At 41.2% G+C, this 20,413-nt stretch overlaps 10 protein-coding genes across 10 annotated transcripts; 4 read left to right on the forward strand and 6 right to left on the reverse strand.

The window, feature by feature from the left end:
- Nucleotides 1–684: 684 nt before the first annotated feature.
- Nucleotides 685–1,284, forward strand: WALSEDRAFT_54942 (hypothetical protein; the record flags this gene model as incomplete). Its single annotated transcript, XM_006959169.1, has 2 exons — nt 685–727; nt 776–1,284. A coding segment is annotated over exon 2 (270 nt), but the record flags the coding sequence as incomplete, so codon positions are not given.
- Nucleotides 1,268–3,218, reverse strand: WALSEDRAFT_33140 (PCI-domain-containing protein). Its single transcript, XM_006959170.1, has 11 exons — nt 3,187–3,218; nt 3,115–3,138; nt 2,987–3,071; nt 2,839–2,940; nt 2,487–2,794; nt 2,306–2,441; nt 2,162–2,260; nt 1,956–2,112; nt 1,687–1,912; nt 1,531–1,643; nt 1,268–1,481 (listed from the first exon to the last, which is right to left on the reverse strand). The coding sequence occupies exons 1-11, from the start codon at nt 3,202–3,204 to the stop codon at nt 1,313–1,315; spliced, it is 1,437 nt and encodes a 478-aa protein (XP_006959232.1). The 5' UTR covers nt 3,205–3,218; the 3' UTR covers nt 1,268–1,312.
- On the forward strand, nt 3,215–8,172 carry WALSEDRAFT_33141 (hypothetical protein). Its single transcript, XM_006959171.1, has 6 exons — nt 3,215–3,313; nt 3,360–6,717; nt 6,768–7,328; nt 7,375–7,592; nt 7,638–7,757; nt 7,804–8,172. The coding sequence occupies exons 1-6, from the start codon at nt 3,234–3,236 to the stop codon at nt 8,072–8,074; spliced, it is 4,608 nt and encodes a 1,535-aa protein (XP_006959233.1). The 5' UTR covers nt 3,215–3,233; the 3' UTR covers nt 8,075–8,172.
- Nucleotides 8,173–9,289: 1,117 nt separating this feature from the next.
- Nucleotides 9,290–9,929, reverse strand: WALSEDRAFT_57991 (hypothetical protein). The gene is made up of 2 exons (XM_006959172.1): nt 9,856–9,929; nt 9,290–9,807 (listed from the first exon to the last, which is right to left on the reverse strand). Exon 2 carries the CDS (start codon nt 9,805–9,807, stop codon nt 9,346–9,348), a length of 462 nt encoding a protein of 153 aa, XP_006959234.1. The 5' UTR covers nt 9,856–9,929; the 3' UTR covers nt 9,290–9,345.
- A 494-nt stretch (nt 9,930–10,423) lies between these two features.
- Nucleotides 10,424–11,051, reverse strand: WALSEDRAFT_60808 (HSP20-like chaperone). Its single transcript, XM_006959173.1, has 2 exons — nt 10,870–11,051; nt 10,424–10,822 (listed from the first exon to the last, which is right to left on the reverse strand). The coding sequence occupies exons 1-2, from the start codon at nt 11,007–11,009 to the stop codon at nt 10,513–10,515; spliced, it is 450 nt and encodes a 149-aa protein (XP_006959235.1). The 5' UTR covers nt 11,010–11,051; the 3' UTR covers nt 10,424–10,512.
- A 1,105-nt stretch (nt 11,052–12,156) lies between these two features.
- Nucleotides 12,157–13,600, forward strand: WALSEDRAFT_57993 (hypothetical protein). Its single transcript, XM_006959174.1, has 2 exons — nt 12,157–12,799; nt 12,847–13,600. The coding sequence occupies exons 1-2, from the start codon at nt 12,187–12,189 to the stop codon at nt 13,041–13,043; spliced, it is 810 nt and encodes a 269-aa protein (XP_006959236.1). The 5' UTR covers nt 12,157–12,186; the 3' UTR covers nt 13,044–13,600.
- On the reverse strand, nt 13,046–13,537 carry WALSEDRAFT_29402 (hypothetical protein; the record flags this gene model as incomplete). Its single annotated transcript, XM_006959175.1, has 1 exon — nt 13,046–13,537. One exon carries the CDS (start codon nt 13,535–13,537, stop codon nt 13,046–13,048), a length of 492 nt encoding a protein of 163 aa, XP_006959237.1.
- Nucleotides 13,601–14,524: 924 nt separating the features above from the next.
- WALSEDRAFT_69627 (adenine nucleotide alpha hydrolases-like protein) lies at nt 14,525–15,419 on the reverse strand (the record flags this gene model as incomplete). The annotated part of the gene is made up of 5 exons (XM_006959176.1): nt 14,525–14,998; nt 15,042–15,067; nt 15,115–15,196; nt 15,241–15,289; nt 15,338–15,419. 5 exons carry the CDS (start codon nt 15,417–15,419, stop codon nt 14,581–14,583), a joined length of 657 nt encoding a protein of 218 aa, XP_006959238.1. The 3' UTR covers nt 14,525–14,580.
- Nucleotides 15,420–15,574: 155 nt separating this feature from the next.
- WALSEDRAFT_65126 (hypothetical protein) lies at nt 15,575–17,374 on the reverse strand (the record flags this gene model as incomplete). The annotated part of the gene is made up of 2 exons (XM_006959177.1): nt 15,575–16,900; nt 16,946–17,374. 2 exons carry the CDS (start codon nt 17,372–17,374, stop codon nt 15,575–15,577), a joined length of 1,755 nt encoding a protein of 584 aa, XP_006959239.1.
- A 320-nt stretch (nt 17,375–17,694) lies between these two features.
- On the forward strand, nt 17,695–20,312 carry WALSEDRAFT_51953 (Coatomer, beta' subunit; the record flags this gene model as incomplete). The annotated part of the gene is made up of 5 exons (XM_006959178.1): nt 17,695–17,712; nt 17,760–17,980; nt 18,027–18,675; nt 18,723–19,405; nt 19,451–20,312. 5 exons carry the CDS (start codon nt 17,695–17,697, stop codon nt 20,310–20,312), a joined length of 2,433 nt encoding a protein of 810 aa, XP_006959240.1.
- Between the last annotated feature and the right edge of the window lie 101 nt (nt 20,313–20,413).

Raw genomic sequence — 20,413 nt, forward strand, 5'->3', positions numbered from 1 at the left:
TCTTAGCTTACTATCAGGGACAATAGACGGATGAGATGTACTGATGTTATGTAGAGAAAGTGACAGATCATAGGGAAGCTTGCTCTATCAGGAGGAATAGTTGAGCACATAAGTGGTTGGATTGATAGTGAAGATATTACTGTAGTCGCAAGTTAGAGGCTTGAAAAGCTGCTCTCGATGATCAGATGTTAATAGCAACATAAAACAATAATAGAAAAGAGATAACTGATAAATAAATAACGAATAAATAAAGCTTCTCCCTTATCGTTGTGACCACCAAGTGTTAATAATTTTAATCAATGGATGGAAAACTTAATAAAAAGCAAAAGAAAGCCCAAGAGGCTAGACACAAATTAAAGAATAAAAAGCAGTCAAAGGAAGTCGAACAGAAGGATTTGCCAGAGGAAGATATTCTCGTCGACAACAAACCGATAGAGGAGGAAGCTTATGCCCCAATAGATGATGATAAGGAAGAGAAGAAAGCTCAAAAAGAGAAACAAAAGCTCGAAAAAGCTGAATCTGATAAGAAGCAAAAGAAGCGGAAGAGAGAAGAAGAAGAAAAAGTCAGTGAAGAGATACCCGGATTTGTTAAGAAGAATGCGCTCAGTGAAGCCGCCAAAAATGCTAAGAAGAAACGCAAAGGTGGTGAAGCGAGATTTATTACCTTCGTTGGAAATCTTCCATATGACATTACAGTAGAGGGTATTGTACAACATTTCAATAAGTGCGGTATGTCGCTGATTTTTCCACAATTAACTAGCTAATAATATCGACAGGTGAAGTACCAGAAGTTAGACTATTGACGAATAAGGTGAGAGACGACGGTAAATGGCAAGCAAAATCAAAGGGAGCGGCATTTTTGGAATGGAACACAGTAGATGCACTCCAGAAAGCTCTCAAATATCACCACACCCATCTCGGAAAACGCAGCATAAATGTAGAGTTAAGCGCAGGCGGTGGTGGTAAATCCCAAAACAGAATGCAAAAGATAAGTGCACGCAATAAGGATCTCGATGTTCAAAGGTCAAAAATATATAATAAGAAGATTGGCCCAGCGAAGGAAGCTCACAAAGCTGAAATGGCAGAGAAGGGTGGTAAAGCTAGAGATTCGACGACCTCAGGTGCAGCACCAAAACCTAAACCAGCACCTGCGTACAAAGCACAAGCACAAGCACAGAATGTTCCTTCCAAGAGCACCTACAAGCCTTCAGGTGCTAACAACATTCCACTCGGATAAATTAATAGAATTTGTTTTATACAATGCATTCGTTATTTATTTAGAAAATCTTATTACAGATGGATGAAAAGGAGTTTAGACATCTTGGGATGCCATCATAGGGTTGATTAGTCTACCAGCCGGTCCACCGAAGTTGTTATTTGTGCTAATGCTTGAGAACTTGCTGACAAGCATTTCGTGCATCTTTTCCATCTCATTGGTCCATTTCGTCAATGCTTCGTATCTCCTCTTTTCGAGCTGTGGTCTACATTGAGTGTTATTAGATTCAAGCGGTGGGTCAATATAGTACGCACTCTCTATTGATCTCGAGACGTTGATTTACAGAGTCGATTGTACCCTTGATTTTCTCATCGAGAATAAGTTCAATAAGGAGATCTTCAACTTGAGCTACAGTGACGTTTAGTTGCTATGCTTATGTCAGCTAATTATTGTATGGATTCGCTACATACCTTTGCAATGTAACTCAATTCTAATCTTTGGTATGGCTTGATAAGGTCAACAAGGTAAGTAATGCGTAAGGCACGCATGACATCGTCAATAAAGTGACAAATGAATGGATCTTCCATTATAACCTTGCGATTTTTGGCTATAATGCGCTCAGCTTGATGTACCTCCTTGTGCTGATAAGCTGACACAAGTTGCGTCATCGGTAAGATTTCCGCATTTTCTTTATATCTGGAAAAGATTAGTGGTGTAAATCCACAAAGTTATTACGTACGGTTTAGTCTCTTGTGAGTCAAATGGATCAATCTCAGAGTTCATGAGCATATGAGCGAGGACGAGGTATTTGAGGACTTGAATACGCTGCATTGAGCCAGCTTCATCGTAGCTTCTGAAACTTTCGAAAAAGTCTGTTTGGGCTTTTTCCCAGCTTTCTTGAGTGGAAGTTAGTGTACGATCGGATCCAACTTCCTGCCTACTCACTCTCATTCATGTGCATTTTACCACCACATTCTTTAATAATACCCATGACGCGTGGATGGGAAATAGCTGACGTGACTGTTGAAGTTTGATTGTAAATTTCCTAATATGATGAGTTGCTAAAGGTGAAGTCTGAGTAGTAACTTACTCTCAACTTCTTGGTATCATTCGTGTGGGAATACATTTGGATCTCAAGAGCGAATATTTCGAGTAATAAACTACCTTTTGATTGATCATCTGTACCGTCAGCACTTTGACAGGATGAACGGAGTTCTTTGAGTGTCTATCCCTGATGAGTGGTGTTTAAATGGACTCGTATACCACCTACCTCGGTCAAACGTGCGTATTCTCTCCTATCAAGCCACAATTTTGCAAGTTTCAAGTTTGTCTTAACGCTGAGTCTTTCGTTCTTCATCTCAGCGAGTGTTTTCATAGTAACAGCATAGAATTTCTCCATGAGTTCCAGATCGACAGTCTGATCTGTCGCTTTGTCTGAAGAAACATAGTCGAGGATACCATTGATAGACTTCTCTGAGTAATTACGTGTGACTGCGCTTTTAGTGTAAGTGAGAAGTTGTGTGTAGTATTCCAAAGCTTCTGGGAATTTCCTGAGACGGAGGAAGTGTAACTTTGTGACTAAAGTAGAGTCAACTTTGTTTGTTGGATGATAATCTACACACGCTGTTTGAGAGCTTTGAATCCCCAATCACCTTTCTCTTCTTCATTGTCTAGAATATATTTAAAGTCTACTATCGCCTCATCTAGATTATCCTCCTTCTTTCCTAAAATAGTATGAGATAAGGTGTATATACCAGTATATATATCCACCTTTGGCTAAATAGTATTTGTTCTCTAAACCTGCTTCACCTTGTTCAACGTCCTCATCGTCGTCTTCATAGTCGAAGTCGTAATCCTATTAATTAGCCCATAGATCGTTTATTTGCTCATAGACCCACCTCGTCACCCTCATCCATCATAAACTATAAGATATTTAAATAATATCCTCGTATCTCTCAATATCCACTCACATCTTCTTCATCTGACATTTTAGCTCTTGAACTGTTACCACCAAGAGATGAGTGCTAGTGGTACAGAAAATGACGTTGAAACAATAAATTCTAATAATTTTAATGATTTACAATTGAATGGTCCTAGGTATTATTTTTTATTCGTCTCTCCATATCTCTAATATATCCACTAGACATGGTTTCGCTGATCCGTTTACGCAACAGGATATTTCTGATCCATACCCGCTATTACCTTATTTCGTATCTAACAGGCATTTCACAGGTGGTAATCCGTCCCCTGACGAACCACCTGAACCTGATTGGAGATTGCGGGAGAGACTAAAGACTATCACATGCGCAATCGTACTCTGTTTAAACCTCGGTGTAGACCCACCAGATGTCGTCAAGACCGAACCATGTGCTGTTCTCGAAACTTGGGTTGATCCAACGAATATGCCTCCGCCTAAAGCCTTGGAGACTATTGGTCGGAATTTGCAACAACGTTTTGAGAGTTTATCACAGCGCACGCGAGTTAAGCAATATTTAGATCCTTCTGTAGAGGAAATGAGAAAGCTATGCGCTAGTCTACGACGTAATGCCAAAGAGGAACGTGTTGCTTTCTACTATAACGGACATGGTGTACCAAAACCAACGGCGAGTGGTGAAATATGGGTATTTAACAGAAACTACACCCAATACATACCACTATCAATCTTTGATCTTCAATCATTCATTGGTAGCCCTGGTATCTACATCTGGGATTGCTCATCAGCTGGCAACATCCTCAATTCATTCGTAAAATTCGGTGAAAGGAGGGATCACGATATAAAAACTGCGTACGAATCAACCAAGCAGATGGCAAATGCTAATAATATGGCACACGCAATGCCTACTTCTCCTTATCCAGCATCAATAGATGGTAGACCAGACACACCTCCCGTCTTCTTTGCCCCTCTAGGTGATTCAATACATATGGCAGCTTGTTCTCCAGATGAAAGTCTACCAATGACGCCCGAGTTACCTGCCGACTTATTCACTTCCTGTCTTTCCTCACCAATTGAAATGGCTGTCAGGTTCTTCCTCCTTCAAGATCCACTCTCAAAGAAGCCAGATCTCGATCTCTGCTTGAAGATACCTGGTGAATTGAAGTTGCGGAAGTCCCCACTTGGAGAACTTAACTGGATTTTCACAGCCGTCACTGATACGATAGCATGGACTACATTCCCTAGAGAGACATTCAAAAGACTATTCAGGCAGGATTTGATGGTAGCTGCATTGTTTAGAAACTACCTCCTCGCTGAGCGCATAATGAAAACTTACCGCTGTACACCTATGTCTCATCCGGTTTTACCACCAACATATAACCATCCACTCTGGCATAGTTGGGATCTCGCTGTCGATGGCTGCTTATCTCAACTGCCCGCATTATTAGGTCAGGAGAAACTAACAAAAGAAGCTCAATATAATACACAAGCGGCAAATGAACTAAAAAACACAACTTTATTGCATTATCAACAATCATCATTTTTCCAAGATCAATTAACAGCATTTGAAGTATGGCTAAGCAGAGGTCTTTCGAGTAGCTCAAGTGCTTCCACTGCACCTGGGTCAATGCCTGCTACATGGGATCCTGTCAAGCGCAGAGACTACAACCCACCACGTAAACCTCCAGACCAATTACCTATTGTTTTGCAAGTCCTGCTTTCACAAGCTCATAGACTACGAGCGCTTGTTTTATTATCGCATTTCTTAGATTTGGGACCTTGGGCAGTCAACCTCACATTATCAATTGGTATATTCCCTTACGTGCAAAAGTTGCTACTATCGCCAGTTCCTGAACTCAAACCATTATTGATTTATATTTGGACTCGCATATGTGCAGTCGATAGAAGCTGTCAGAATGACTTACTTAAAGATAATGGTTTTGCATATTTCGCTAGAGTTTTATCACCATTCCAGGAAGATGGTGGTTTGCAAATATCCAACGTCTCAGAGCACAGGGCAATGTGTGCATTCATATTGTCACTATTCTGTCGTGATTTCAAGCCAGGTCAAATGGCTTGCTTCAATTCAGGTGTATTTGAGATGGTTCTCGTCCACCTAAACGATGAAGATTACTTGTTGAGACAATGGTGCGCTCTCATGCTTGGTCAACTCTGGGATGGAAATGACGAAGGCAGAGCCTTAGCTTTGAGGGAAGGTGCCACTGACAGATTATGCTCAATGTTGAATGATATTTCACCAGAAGTTAGATCAGCCGTCATGTTTGCCTTGGGTACCTTCATGGGTGCGTCAGGCAGTGTCTGGAAGGACGTCAACAAACAACAGCCGGGCGAAGTTCCAAGGCTTGGCGGTGGTGGTACGGGCTCATTACCTGGAATATCTAGTATGGAACACTTTATGTTCGAAGTACAGCTCGCTACAGCTGGTTTGGCTGCCAAAGAAGATGCTTCGCCAATGGTGAGGAAAGAACTCGTGATATTCTGGTCAGCTTTCGTACGTGAATGGCAAGGATGGTTCTGCGTTGCTGCGTACGCATATTATGTTTCAGAGAAACGTGACGAGTCTCGCGTTACTGGCAATCCATACAAACCATCTTTGACGGTAGTCAAGGAGGCCATTTATGAACATCAAGGCGAAAAGGCAGGTGATAAGCTCCTCGACGACTTCGCTGCTCTCTATATGGCGCTTTTGGACATGACCTTGGATCCTTACCCAGAAGTTGGTTCATTAGCTTGCACGGTAGTCGACTTTATTCATGCTCTACTTATCGAATCACCATTAAGTGACTCTGAAGACTCGGCGTTACCTCATATACCACCAGTCAGACCAGACCTTGGCTCTGACTCCGAAGACAAACCGATAGGTGGTACCAAGAAGAGCAAGAAGGGACCGCCACTACCACGCACCTTCACAGAGCCGAACTTTGCCAAAGGTAAGAATCTCAAGAATCTCAAGGGTAGCTCTCCATTGAAGTCAAGTGGTTCTTTCGCTGCTGCTCTCAACAAATTGACTTCTCTGCCTTCATTCACAACCCTTACAAGTATGAACAAAGGGCAGGAAGAACCTGAAGAAGACCACCCGTCTCCTCACTTTAACCACGCGCTCTATCATTCACCTTACGTTCCCCAACAAATAACGAAGATCACTCCGGAGATAGCACCAAACTCGCCTTCTGTGGATATGAGTCAAAGTGGTCAAAATGCTGATACGCCTCCGAGAACGCCATCACCTGAGTTTATTGACCATGGCAATAACGGAAACAATGTTCAAGAACAGAACGGCGACCATGGTGTGTATGACGATGCGACTATGAATGTATTCGATGCAGTCACGACATTACTCGATGAAGATGATTATAGGTTGAGAAGACGCAAAGAGAGGACGATGAACAGTGGTCAATTCCATTCGACTACGCTCGCGCCAAACAATGCTGATGTGCCTATTATGCCATTTAGAAAGGAATTACAAGCCCAGATGGGTATCGTCTTACCACTCAAGAGTAGACTTTTCGATTGGTGTTGTGAATATTTCACAGAGCCACAGATGCGCGTAGGTTATACTTGGACAGGTACGATAACAATCACTTAACCACCTTATAGAACCCAGAAGCTGAAGAACCTGGTAGCGAGAAGTACAATGAGCAGATGTGGCGCCGCCAACGTAATGAGAAGGTAGTTATCGATACCCAAGCTCAAGCTGAAGTGGCCAGTCGGAGTGAATGGCGGGAGAATATAATCAACATTCAAGAGCATTATTTCCCAGTAAAACTAAACTTCCACCAATTTGAACCACAGTTGATAACGGCTGACCCACACGACGCTATATCAATCTGGGATTGGAAAGAAGGTGTAAGACTAAACAGATTTGGCAATGGTAATCCGTGGGGTAGCAACATAACGACTGTCAAGCTCATCAACGAGGATGACCAAGCCTTGCTGCTCACTGCTAGTGCTGAGGGCATGGTACGAGTTTTTAGAAATTATAGCACACCAGGAGGAGCTGAATTGGCTACCTCATTCAGAGCTAATAGCGAAATGGTGCCTTCAAGATATCCGTCTGGTCTTGTTGCCGATTGGCAACAAGCTACTGGACATCTCCTCGTCGGCGGTGATTCTCGCGTTGTAAGATGCTGGGATTCCCAAAGAGAGCTTTTCCATTCCGTGGGTATTATCTATTCAAGCTGATTATACTGACCAACTCTGCTAGGATATACAAACGACCGCACAGAGCTGTCTCACTGCAATCACCTCCGATCAGGATATGGGTAATATCGTCATCGCAGGATTTGGTGATGGTACTGTCAGAGTGTATGATCGTCGTGAAGACTCCCGCAACTCCTGTGTCGCTCATTATAGAGAACACTTGAGCTGGGTGCAGAACATTCATCTCCAGAGAGGTGGAAATAGAGAGCTTGTTAGTGGAAGGTGAGTAGTATTTTAGGGAAGGGGTATCAATTAACGCATCTCTAGTATCGATGGTGACATACGCCTGTGGGATATTCGAGCACAAGGATCAATTTCGCAAGTAGATGCTCACAGAGAAGGAATGTCCTGCATAGATATGCACGAACATGCGAGTGTGCTAGCTACGTGAGTATCAACCTATATTTATGGCTGCTTTTCTAACATATTCAAGCTCATCTATGCCTGAATTCAACAGCAGCGGCATACGAACCCAGACTGTAAAACTCTGGAAGGTAGATTCTGAGGGTATACTTCCAAGGGGTAGAACAATTTCGTCGCGACCACTGGCCCCTCCAGCCAAGGCTTTGCCTTTCAACCCATCGGTTTCCAGTTTGGCTTTCCACCCTAATGAAATGCTAGTCGGTATGGGTAGTGCAGATGGTCAAATAAGTATAGTCGCTTGTAACGAAGCGATGAGTACGCATGAGGATAATTTCATCTAGACTTCATTAATTAGTACAATTTTTCGTTTTCTCTTTGTCCTTCATCTGTAATTATACTTTTATATGTTTTAGTAATACATTAATACATTAATATCTCCAAAAATATAATTAATATGTCTCTGATTGTCATATAGCGGAATTTATGCCTCAGAACGACTGTGAATTTTGTACATTAGATAATGACTATTTGTCGTCGATATCAGGATAATGGCAACCATACATAACCCATGAAGTAAAATCAAAGTATTGCAAGCTTATACTACTAGAATATACTTATCTATTGTATGGTTTACAAGAAACATGCTATGCTTGTGAGGATATACTTTTGTATAAGGCTGGAAATGGTTTAGTTCAAATTTTTCAATTCAGCAAATAATTGTAAAGCACAAAATGGGAGGGATGGATTATTTGGAGGAAAGATATTTAAAAATTATTTGAGTACATGTATGATGATCTGGAAACGATTTTGAGACTTTTAATTTCTTTCGGCAACTGAAAGGACATTAAATAACGGAATGTAGATCTAAATTAGGTACGGTAAACTATTCTAGATTTTTAATGTTTATAATAAATTGTTATTACATTCTAGAGCTGTTTCACAATATGCGTCCTACAGAACGACAATGTTAGTCACTTAGAGTCTGGGTCTCATTTGAGTTAGATCTGCTGATCACCCCAGACTCTGGTCTGAGATGGGCATATTTTTTTTGTCATGCTAACCGCTTTGCGCAGTATTTTACAGTGTATTATAGTCTTCATTTGTCACTGTCACCTGCGTGGTCTAGTATCAAAACAAGAGATTTTGCGGTGAACTGTCCAAATTGAAAGCGATGCTCATAGGTTTAAAATATCAAAGTATCAGAATAATAGATCCAAAAACATATATGGTTATATACACTAAATCTGAGTGCAGCCAGTGTGAACGTTGAGTGCTTACATCATGTAAAGCAGATGTTGATCATAACTTCTAAAGAAATACAGCAATGTTAAACTGATTTAAAAGGTGTCAGTGTACCTAGTACAAGGGTCTCTCTAGAGGATGTTTAATACAAACATTAGCAAAAGCGAAAGAGGCTTTATCAATACAAGCAAGTTCTAAGTGAACTTCACTCAATGATGTATTCATTTGCAGTCTTTGTGACCTCATTATCGAAGCAAAAGATATATATATAGATGTATAATTCCATTATGTATCTTCTCTGTGGGTATCTTGTATGCTTCGTGAGCGAAATGTAGATCATACAATTTATCCAACAACCGAATTGCAGACCTCACTCTTGGTTGTATATATTGTAGTTTGTCTCCAAAAGCATGAGGTCGAAGTCGCTTATGTTGAACCCTCTCCCTTTCATGTTACGGCGATCTCTATCGATCGCATTAGAGTGCCCAATAGCGGTAGATGTCAATTGATGGGAATCGCCAATACTGCCTTCATCTGTGCTGTTCTCAAATGAACGCATAGGTTTGGATTTCTGGAATATTTTAGCGCATGTGCGCTTTATAAAACGCGTAAGACTAACACTGTTTCTTTCTCTGCTTTGTGCAGAGACGATTGAGGATGTCTCAGAGACTGGCATACCACCAAAGAAGATGTCAATGTTTGCTGCCAATACCTTCGCCTTTGCGATTTGCTGGTCGCGTTTCCATTCCAAGTAGAGCGCTTCCACAGCCTCATTCTGTGTGAGGCTATTGAGGTTGGTATCGTATTGGTTGTTAAAGAAGTTGTTGGTCATCTGCTTGGTGTTAGAGCATCACGTTTGGCGCGATACAAAAACACTCACACTAGCTGATTCTATAAACGAGAGTAAATAGTTGAAAAAGAATACAGCTAAGATTCCTTGTTTATATACTCCTGCGATTGGTTTGTTGAAAGAGTGCGAATTTTTTTTTGATTGTTTTTCAAACACGCGTGCACTGACCCTCGGCCAATAAGGTTACGCTAGCAAATGCGTAGCCGAATAATTACGCTTTTTGGGCTCGGGTGGAGGTTCCACGTGTTAGAATAGCACTGTTTTCTTCTTTGTATTTATTTCACTAATGCCCCAAGAATTACAACTAGAACTTCGTCGGCTCCACTGTGCCGGCCGATGGTGATTATAAAGTTTCAGTACAAGTATGAAGTATAATCTAAAATGATACCCACTACTGGTAAAGTTTAGCCTAAACAGTACATTTTTGTAACTGTTTTAGTTTTATTCATGGTCTGGATTTCAATTAACAGCTATCCTAACAAGGTGATATGTTATCAGCGTTTATCTGGCGATGATTGTACTATTTAAAGTTTCCCATATGTCAATTCTGGCAAATTTCGTCTTCGTTGCACATAGTTCAACGAAGAAATCACAATAATCAGATAGGTAAGTAAAACATACATTATGTCATAGTAATAAATACATCAAGGTCATCCAAAAGGACTTCAAAATCATTAGTTCGTCAATCTAGTTAATCGTTACTTTCTTAGCACCCTCAGCTTCTTTCTTTGGGTAATTGAGTGATAGAACACCATCGTTGAGGCTAGCTTTGATGTCCTCGTGTGTTAATTCTGGTGGAACTCCCCAAGAGCGAGAGAATTCGCCAAAGTGTCTTTCACGAATATGCCAGCCTTTGTTATCTTGAACAGTCTCCTGTTTCTGTGCGGCTTTGACGTTAAGAACACCCTTGTCAAGTGAGATGTCGACATCTTCTTTCTTCAAGCCTGGTAAATTGAGTTGAGCGAGATATCCATTGTCAACTTCCTTCACGTCAAGTCTGTATATCGTCAGAAATAGCCCCCATGGAGATAATTTAACACTCACGATGGTCTAAACAATGAGGAATGTCCTCCTAATACGTTGCCACCCTCCTTGTTGCCATGTGGACGACGGATAATTGGAGCGAAGAAACTGTCGAAATCTGAGAGCTCTGCGAAGAATGGATCGTTGCGAATAAGAGACATTGTTGCTTGTAGTTTAGTGTGTGTTCGTTTGATGATGATTGACTATGTCCAAGCTCCGCCTTTTTATATACAATGTGCGACATTGTCTAGAAAATTCTCGTTGTTTCTGACACCGTCAATGCAAAAGTGGTAAATTGATACCTAGCACATTCGAAGGCCACAAAACCAACATTTATGAAATAACTGAGTTGATTATGCATTGCCGTAATATTCAATGTGATGTTTCCACAATACAAATTAATCAAATATAAATAAAGCAAGACATGTGATACCAACAAATATTCAAGCGATTTTGCATTGTGTAAGTCTTGCCCATGGTCGAAATTACAGAGACCTCTTTGTCATCCAAGATATACGCATCTGAGCTATCACCATAGTCTTCATATGATCATATCCTGTGTATAATGAATACGCTATATCGACTATACAGGGAAAATAATAGAATAATTAGTAAGCAACCAGATAAATTCAAGCGAATATAATAATATCACATTATAGTTAATCTTTCCTATGATCACATTTTATTTTCGTGCTAGGGTTAGATGGTATAAAATCTGAGCGACTTGTGTTTTGTTTCTTTAAGACGGTTAGTGAAGAGCTCAGGCGGTATAATAAATACTTACCATCCACGCAGGTACTCCAAAGGATCATATTCTATAGGACGTATCCAGTCTCTGCAGATTTAATTCTGCCACTTTATCATTGGCTCGAAGATGACTGACAGCCTCCTTCCCTTACCACCGAGAACTATGAGGGGGTAGTTTACTACCAGCCTCTCGATGACGTGCACGCTTACCTATACGCCGGTGTTGCTTCAACATTTGGCGTGGTTTGTCGTGAGGGATTTGGAGTGCTTTCTGAGGCCATTTGTACATTGTTATTAATAACTTTTCTTGCTATATTGTCGTTTTGCTCTTTCGTTTTTGTCATGCCAAAAAATCTGATGTTACAAACATTGATAGGTTTGCCTCTTGGAAACTGAAGTAATGAACTGTTATATGACGCATTGTTAGTGGTTTATTAAAAGCAGATAGATCGGTGGGACACTCATAAAATACATTTCGAAAGCGCATAAGAACACTCTCAGGATTGATTTCTATAATTCGGATTTGTTCGCACTGATTGAACCCGACGCTCTGTACACACTCCGAAAATACGATGCGGGAGAACAATCAAGATGTCATTGCTCAGGTTCAGGAATCTAACGGCTGTTGGTATCCTTAGTTGTGGAGGATATTACTACAATCAGAGTAAGAAGCTCGAAGGACTATACGCAAATGTCCCAGTATCAGACATGGCGTCTATGACCGTAGGTGCTTTACTCAAGGACTATAATATCGATGCGCAAAAGAACTTATATACCCCATACCACGATTGCTACACTGCCAGAATACCGCTATCAGAAATCAAAACAGATGAGACAAAGAAGAACGCTGATGGATTACTACAATTATACCAAGATGCGTTCTTCAAGCAGGCTTTGATGCGCTACGAGGGTAGTTTACTCTCTAAATTTACCGGTAAAAATGATGGTGAAGGCGTTGGTGATGCCAAAGCAGGCGGTGCACTGCGTATCCTTTCCAAGAAACGCGATAATGTTGATGTATCGCCAAAAGAAACAAAGGACCTCATTAAACAGTCTGCTTTCGACGTTCCAGTAAAATCATTCAACTGGTTTAGCTACTTAAAGTGGATTTCTAAGCCATCTTCAGCAAGCATCGTTATGGATTGGACAATGTCTGATGGAGCGGTAGGATTCTTTGACAAATTATCCACGTTCGGCTATCCATGTGGGTTATATCTATTATCTGGAGATATCAAAACTGAATCAACTCAGACAGGTTAATGTTAGGGGGAGTGCAAGAGCTTCATGTAGCGACTACAAAGGATGATGCTATATTTACATATGCTACTACACATTTCTACGATCCGAAAGACAACAAAGTCATACCAAAATGGGTTCAAAAAGTACACGACACATACGCAAGAATGTTACTCGACGGTGCAATTAGTGGATTAAAGAGTATAAATTAAAATTACAATTGTTCTTTATCATGGACCAGTCTAGCAACAGTGTTGGCTATGCCAATGTTGTCTACACTAACGTCACGCTCGTAAGGCTTCTCAATAGAGCCTGTAGTAGATGTGGTATGATTGATATCAATGTGGCTTTCATTAGAGGAGGATGAGTAAATACTGGCTGTTGCTGTCTTTCTGAATTTCTGCATTGACTTCTTGAAGAAAGCACCCAGTCCGCCGTGTTCGCCTTTCTCCTCTGTACCTTCGTATCTCCGCTTCTTATCGTTGTGCTTTCTCTCCCTCTTTTCTCTGCGTTCCCTTCTCTCCTCTCTCTCCAACTCCTCGTCTTTGGTTACTTCACCAAAGAAAGAATTGAGCTCCGCGAGTTTAGCACGAGCTCGCGCTTCTTTCTGCTCTTGCTTCCACTGCAAGTGTAGAGCAGCTTGGGCTTGAGATTGTACGAGGAAGCCATCACATGTGGATTCTGTGGGCAGTGGCATTTCAGACATTCTTTTAGTCTTGCTTGTCTTTAATTTGTTTTAGTTACTCTTTTTGGGTATAGTTGTGGTATTGGTAGACTAGCAAGATGCACCTTCGCGTCTTATCACCGCACGACGAGGAGGGGAGGGGAGGAAAATCAGGCACGAAGAATTTATAATTTGAGGTTTAAATGTTTCAGCTCAGGTAATTACCGACATTATAAATTTTACTTATTATACATAAATTTTCATAAATGTCAATCCAGCTGTCAAGAATTGCTATCAGCTGGCAGGCTCGGCGTCTCAGCTCTTCATAATCAGTGATCCAGGGCGCTAAGGTTGAGGACAGGGAGGACAGACCCTTAAATTTATTTAGTCACATACCAAATGGGGTACAGATTTAATGTGCATTTGGCATATTATTGGAAAACTACGAGGTAATAGAGCCATAATATCTTATCTTTAGTAGCTGTATAGATAGCTATGCTAACTATAGCATATTGCCTCATTTGGCAACATCTGTCGTCATGTACATGACTGACTCTGCATCCGAGAACTCGCTTATCAGCTCTTGAAGGTGGCCGGAAGGAGTGATATAAAAATAGCTAATATCTGATTGGACATCTGTGATATACACAGATAATTTCAATTGAACAAAATTATTCGACTAATCAAAGACATGTGTGTGTACTATAAGTAAATCCTTGCATTTGCTGACTAGGAAGACCATATCAAGAAAGGGTGAAACGTTATCTCTTGATAGACATTATTTATGCTATCAAGTAATATGTCTGCTGGTAGATTTAGAGAAAGCTGTTGAACCAAGAGAAGGTACCACAGGTTATCGGGCTCCACTTTGTTCGTGAAGGCGATGCTCCATGTTATAAATTGAAGAGAAACTGACTAGCCTTTTAATTTCTGACCGTTCTTCCTTCGTGGTCCAACTCCAACATGTGGTTTTCTGACGAAGATGATCAATCAACTTTGCTCCTATTATCACAAACCACATGTTTGCTTGTCTGCTTTTGCAGTCACATTCATGAAATCGTAATCGTTACAAAATTCGTGAGTAGTTATTGGACGACCAATACTGACGTCTTAGTATGTTCGATAACAGCAAGTGAAACAGATGGGTGGAAAATCTTCTGCCATCTTCCCAGAGTACGTTTGCCGACAATGATGAGTTGGGCTGAGTGCCATTTGCTTACACGTGGGATTGTCTCTCTTGGATCACCATGAGCTACATGTAATGTGAGTGTGATATTGCGTGGTGCAAGCAGTGGTGTGATTCTCTCTCTCTCTTCCTTCAACCTCTTCAAAGCATCATTGCGATCTCGGAAGAAAGCCCCAATGCGTGGATCAATCTTCCTACCGGCATCTGTTGCCTCTTCTTCGGCGCAATAAACGCTATAATCGAGATGTCTCTCGAGTGGTCTGAGAACGGTGACGAGGAAAATGTGGTCGTTGTCTTGAGCGATGTAATCGATATAGCTGTACTTCTGTCAGAATGGTTATTCAAATCTATCGTACCCACTGTTGAAGCGCTCCCTTCGATTCTGACTATTGGTGGATTAGATAACTCCAAATAAACTTAAATAGGACTCAACAGATTCATCATATGCAATCAGGACTCTTCTGTCGTGGTTTTCTGGGTCGTTGTCGAGCTCATGCCCAGAGACACCCTTGATGCTGACAACAAGTTAGTGAGACTTTCGATGCCAATATAAACCCACGTGTGGTGCTCCGTCAGAGGTAACGTAGGCTCTTTGGCTCGAATAGGGTCTGCAATGGATTTAATGAATTATATTTATCCATAACTGAACACTTTACCCGGTGGGATAGCATCTTTGTCTCCCTCGGCTGGTGGAAATTTGCTTGCTTTTTCGGCGTGTATTCCAAATATATTGACCATGGTGGCAATTATGATACATAAATCGATCGCAATTCACACTTTAATCTGGAGCTCATCCCACGCGGACATATGACAAAAGATGAGACATGACGACATATATATTACAATAAAAAACTAAGATAATAAAAATAAACTTAAAGATCCTAGCTATTAGCTTATTTTGCGAAAACCTCCCTTCTAGAACTGGATGATCGGGATGGGGAGTTGCCCCTAGTGGTTGTACGTGCTTGATGCGATGGCGGTTGAGGAGTTGACGATGCAGAGATAGGAGGTGAATCTGTCGAGTCGTCATCTCTATCTGTATTGCTATTGCGTAAATTATGATGACCAGCTTTAGGCGTTGGATTTTGCCCACTTTTTCTTAAATACCTTTGTCTAACTTGATGATAAGATCTTGTGCCGACCATTTTGGAGACAGCGTCCCATTTTTGGCCATGTATGCTGACTGCTTTAGCGAGGAGAGCATCCTCAGCGCCAGTCCACTTCGTATACGGAGCTCTGCTATTTGCGGAAGGACCAGATGGCCTCGTACTAGTGAACCCTGCAGGTGGGACATTGAACGTCGCAGACGGATGTGGCGCTTGAGGCTGTTGAACTACAAACGGTGGTATCTGCGGAGTTGTGGTCTCAGCTTTTATAACGCGTGGACTATTGGCTGCAGATGATGGGGTGAACCTTGATGGTTTCGATGGGGATTCCAATGCAGGTGATGACGGAGTTTGCGGAGAAGACCCCCTCAATTTTAATGGTGGACCTAATTCATTGATGTGATCTCTATCTCTTTCTAAAGCGTTGAGTTTTGGTGGTAATGCATATGATGAATTTGGGGTACCCATTTCATTTTGTGATTGTTCAACTGCATGATCAGCCAAGAAATCTAGCGCAGAACCTTGAATTGGGTTTTCAGATGATTTTTGTTGCTGTTGCTTCATGACAGGAGATGCATTGTAATGTAAGTACGGGTCTTCATTTCTATTGTCGCCACCCGTCACGTACTCGTGTTGTTCAGCGGTTGCACGAGATGGCAACTTCCTTCTCTTTGGAGACACTTGTGGGGATGGCGAACGAGTGCGTGTTTGGAGTTTGAGGGGTGACCTGCTTGAACTTCTAGTTGGCTGGTCGAATACGGATGTTGCAGCGTTGATCAAGTTTTCTAAGCCATTCTGATGCATTTGTTTAGGCGTTGAGGAAGAAGCACTATGCATAGCTTTCCTGCGTGAAATTTGCTTTGGCTGTAACGACTGATAGCTATCTGGATTTTGGCTTCTGCGAATAAGATTGTTGAGACGCTTTGACGCCAACAAGAGGTGCTCGGCTCTAGCATCACCCATGCCGTACTGATCTGATCTTGTAGCGTCACCGTCATGCCATGCAGCTTCTTTCCATGCTTCTATACCAGGGTGTGCTTTAGTGATGAGAGTCGCTCTTATTTGACGCAATTCGTTCTCCAATCTGTTGGATCTTTTTAGAGCTTCTTCGAGCTAACATAAGTCAGAAAGTATTACTGAATCTCACAAAGAACTCACCTTTGTTTTTAGAACGCGCTTATCACCGACCAACATTCTGTTCTCTGTCTCGATATCTTGATGGAGAATGGAGGTGCCTTGTGGCTCAACCTCATCGTGTGCTTCCCACCTTGTTAAGCGTGCATCCCAGCGAGATCGTTCTAACTTCCAAGATAAAGCTTCAGCCTGTCGCTTTAAAGACTCCAATTCGATTTTACCGATGTTGTTCTTCGTTATTAGAGATTTTTTATTCAAGTCTAACTTTTGTATCTCGAAGGAGTGTGTTAATAACTTTTTTGATATTGCGAGCAAATCATCTTTATGAATATCAAGACTGTCGTTGTTTAATTGGTCTCTAATGCTAATCAAATCATTAATATCTAAAATGTCAGCTCCCTTTAGCTGCTCTATTTGGTCCCGATGTTCTGGGGGTGTATCCATATTAGTCATTGTAGTAGGGGCGGGGCGGATGAATATACTGATAAATTTATTTTTTGTTTCGGCGAAATATAAAAATTAATAGTGTCTGTTTTAGGAAATACCTTCCTGTTTAATATGTTGACTGATAATCTACCCTCAATCAAAAGTAAAAAGAAATATTAATATCAAATTATCAAAAATCAAAAATCAAAATTTTATTTCATATTTTTTAGATTATATATTATAATAAATATCTCTAATTACGAATAGCTATTTAGTTATTTTTTTATATCCAAAACTGACTGATATCTCTCTATCGCAGCAACGGCGACAACGCATCATCACTAAAAATGCTGTTAGACGTCAAAGTGCGTATTTTATTAGAGATGAATGCAAAATCTAATATTTTTATTAGCGACAATTCTTTAGTCGCAGTGAAAGAGTGAAATCTCTCGACTTCCATCCTACTGAACCTTGGGTCGTAGCTGGTTTATACAACGGTACTGTAGTCATATACAACACCATTACAAATGCATCCGTAAAGACGTTTGAAGTCACAGATGTACCTGTCAGATGCGTCAGATTCATCTCTAGAAAGAACTGGTTCGTAGCTGGCTCAGATGACTATCAATTGAGGTATTTAGATCGTTTTTACTTTATTCGCTTCTTACACACCCTCTAGATGCTTCAACTACAACACTTCAGAAAAAATCGCAGCTTTCGAGGCCCACCCTGACTACATTCGTTCTTTGGCAGTACACCCAACCCAGCCATACGTTATCACAGGCTCTGATGACATGTCCATTAAACTCTGGAACTGGGAAAAGTCATGGCGCTGTCAGCAAGTTTTCCAAGGCCACACTCATTACATCATGAACATCGTCTTTAATCCGAAAGATACCAACAGCTTCGCATCCGCTTGTCTTGATAGAACAGTTAAAGTTTGGTCATTAGGTAGCCCACACGCAAATTTCACCCTCGAAGCTCACGATAAGGGTGTGAATTATGTCGAATACTACCATGGGAATGACAAACCTTACATCGTCACAACAGGTGATGACAGACTCGTAAAAGTTTGGGATTATCATTCAAAATCGCTCGTACAATCGATGGAAGGTCATACTAGCAACGTCTCCTTCGCAATCTTCCATCCATCGCTTCCACTCATCATTTCAGGTGCAGAAGATGGTACAGTTAAGATTTGGAACTCAAACACTTACAGACTCGAACAAACTCTCAACTACGGTTTAGAGAGAGCTTGGTCGATTGCTTACTCAAAGTCTATTAATGACGTTGCTGTCGGTTTTGACGAAGGTTCGGTCGTATTTAAGGTGTGTTTCACACAATTTATTTTTGATGTTACTGACAAAACCGCCAGCTTGGTCGTGAAGAACCTACATTTTCGATGGACACCTCCGGTAAGGTCATCTTCGCACGCAACAGTGAAATCTATGGTACAAACCTTCAAACAATCGAGCAATCTGATTTGGTCGACGGTCAACGTATACCATCTCAAGCACGTGAATTAGGCAGCACTGAAGTTTTCCCACAAAGTATTGAACATTCACCAAATGGCAGATTCGTCACTGTTTGTGGTGATGGTGAATATATTATCTATACCGCTTTAGCATGGCGCAACAAAGCCTTCGGTCTTGGTACATCCTTTGCTTGGGCTGGTGACAGCAACACCTACGCAGTTAGAGAGCCAAGTGGAAAACTGAGGATGTTTAAGAACTTCAAAGAGAAGAACGCTCCTACAGTTGCAAACAGCATGGGCGGAATTACAAATGTGTACGGTGGTACACTCCTTGGTGTTCAAGGTCCAGGTTGGATTTTATTCTGTGATTGGGAAACAGGAAATGTTGTCCGTAGGATCGATGTAGATGTCACCAATGTTAGCTGGTCACCTGCTGGCGATGTCGTCGCTATTGTTGCTGAAGATTCAGTTTATATGCTCAACTTCAATAGAGAAGCTTATGATGAATTTGTTGCAAGCGGTGGTGATCTAGGTGATGAGGGTGTCGAGGATGCATTTGAAGTAGTTTCAGAGATAACTGATAGGTGAGTTTTGTTGCAAAGTAAGATTAATCTAACAAAAACACGTAGTGTAAGCACATGCAAGTGGCTCGGAGATTGCTTTGTATACATTTCAACAACTAACCGCTTGTGTTATGTATTGGGTGAACAATCTCAACCTTTGAACAACTTTGATGGCCCACAATACCTCCTGGGTTACATATCTACACAAAATCGTGTTTACGTTATAGACAAGGATTTACAAATAAGATCATACGCATTGGCAAAATCATTGATAGAGTATCAATTAGCAATTCTCACCGGTGATCACGCATCAGCTGAGGCTATATTACCAAGTATACCAAGTGATCAAAAGAATAGAGTTGCTAGATTCTTAGAAGAACAAGGGTTGAAGGAATTGGCTATGACTGTTGCTACGGATACCGACCAAAAATTCGAGTTAGCAGTTGAATTGGGTAAGCTTGACGAAGCAAATGAGTTGGCCAAGGAAACGCCAAACGTTGATGCACAAAACAAATGGCGTACGCTTGGTGACAAAGCCCTTGAAGGTTGGGATATCAATCTCGCTGTTGATTGCTACAAGAAAGCAAACGATTTAGAAGCACTCCTGCTCATTTACACCAGCAACGCCAGCAAGGAAGGATTGGCAGAATTGGCAGCAATCGCTACTAAGAATGGTCAACACAATATTGCTTTCGCTGCACTCCTCCAACTCGGTTCACCTGGAGAATGCGTCGATTGCTTGATGCGCACAGAGAGGTTCGCAGAAGCTGCACTTTTTGCTAGCACCTACGCAAGAGACAGAATACAGGAATGTACAATGGCATGGAAGAACAGTTTGTTTAGCGACAAGAAAGACAAGATTGCTAAGAGTATAGCTGAACCTCAAGAGCAACCAGAGTTGTTTAACAATTTGATTGATGTTGAATAAAAAAATGTATGATTAATCTTCCTTATTTTTTTCATTTGGGGAGCTAGACAGTTAGACACACTGTGACACATTCCAGACAATATCCAGAAGAATGAATGTAT

Source organism: Wallemia mellicola, assembly GCF_000263375.1.
Source record: "Wallemia mellicola CBS 633.66 unplaced genomic scaffold WALSEscaffold_15, whole genome shotgun sequence".
In the NCBI taxonomy this organism is placed as follows: Eukaryota; Fungi; Basidiomycota; class Wallemiomycetes; order Wallemiales; family Wallemiaceae; genus Wallemia; species Wallemia mellicola.

What these genes read in the sequence shown, in the direction of transcription:
- WALSEDRAFT_33140 (XM_006959170.1), bottom strand. An exon ending in ATTCAAAGCTCTCAAACAGC is followed by an intron (nt 2,795 to 2,838) that starts GTGTGTAGATTA and finishes ACTCTACTTTAG; the next exon opens with TCACAAAGTTACACTTCCTC. An exon ending in TAAAATGCACATGAATGAGA is followed by an intron (nt 2,113 to 2,161) that starts GTGAGTAGGCAG and finishes CTTCCACTCAAG; the next exon opens with AAAGCTGGGAAAAAGCCCAA.
- WALSEDRAFT_33141 (XM_006959171.1), top strand. Translation starts at nt 3,234, where the DNA reads ATGAGTGCTAGTGGTACAGAAAATGACGTTGAAACAATAAATTCTAAT. An exon ending in TTACAATTGAATGGTCCTAG is followed by an intron (nt 3,314 to 3,359) that starts GTATTATTTTTT and finishes TATATCCACTAG; the next exon opens with ACATGGTTTCGCTGATCCGT. An exon ending in CATGCGAGTGTGCTAGCTAC is followed by an intron (nt 7,758 to 7,803) that starts GTGAGTATCAAC and finishes AACATATTCAAG; the next exon opens with CTCATCTATGCCTGAATTCA.
- WALSEDRAFT_57991 (XM_006959172.1), bottom strand. Translation starts at nt 9,807, where the DNA reads ATGACCAACAACTTCTTTAACAACCAATACGATACCAACCTCAATAGC.
- WALSEDRAFT_60808 (XM_006959173.1), bottom strand. Translation starts at nt 11,009, where the DNA reads ATGTCTCTTATTCGCAACGATCCATTCTTCGCAGAGCTCTCAGATTTC. An exon ending in TCCTCATTGTTTAGACCATC is followed by an intron (nt 10,823 to 10,869) that starts GTGAGTGTTAAA and finishes GACGATATACAG; the next exon opens with ACTTGACGTGAAGGAAGTTG.
- WALSEDRAFT_57993 (XM_006959174.1), top strand. Translation starts at nt 12,187, where the DNA reads ATGTCATTGCTCAGGTTCAGGAATCTAACGGCTGTTGGTATCCTTAGT. An exon ending in ATCCACGTTCGGCTATCCAT is followed by an intron (nt 12,800 to 12,846) that starts GTGGGTTATATC and finishes GAATCAACTCAG; the next exon opens with ACAGGTTAATGTTAGGGGGA.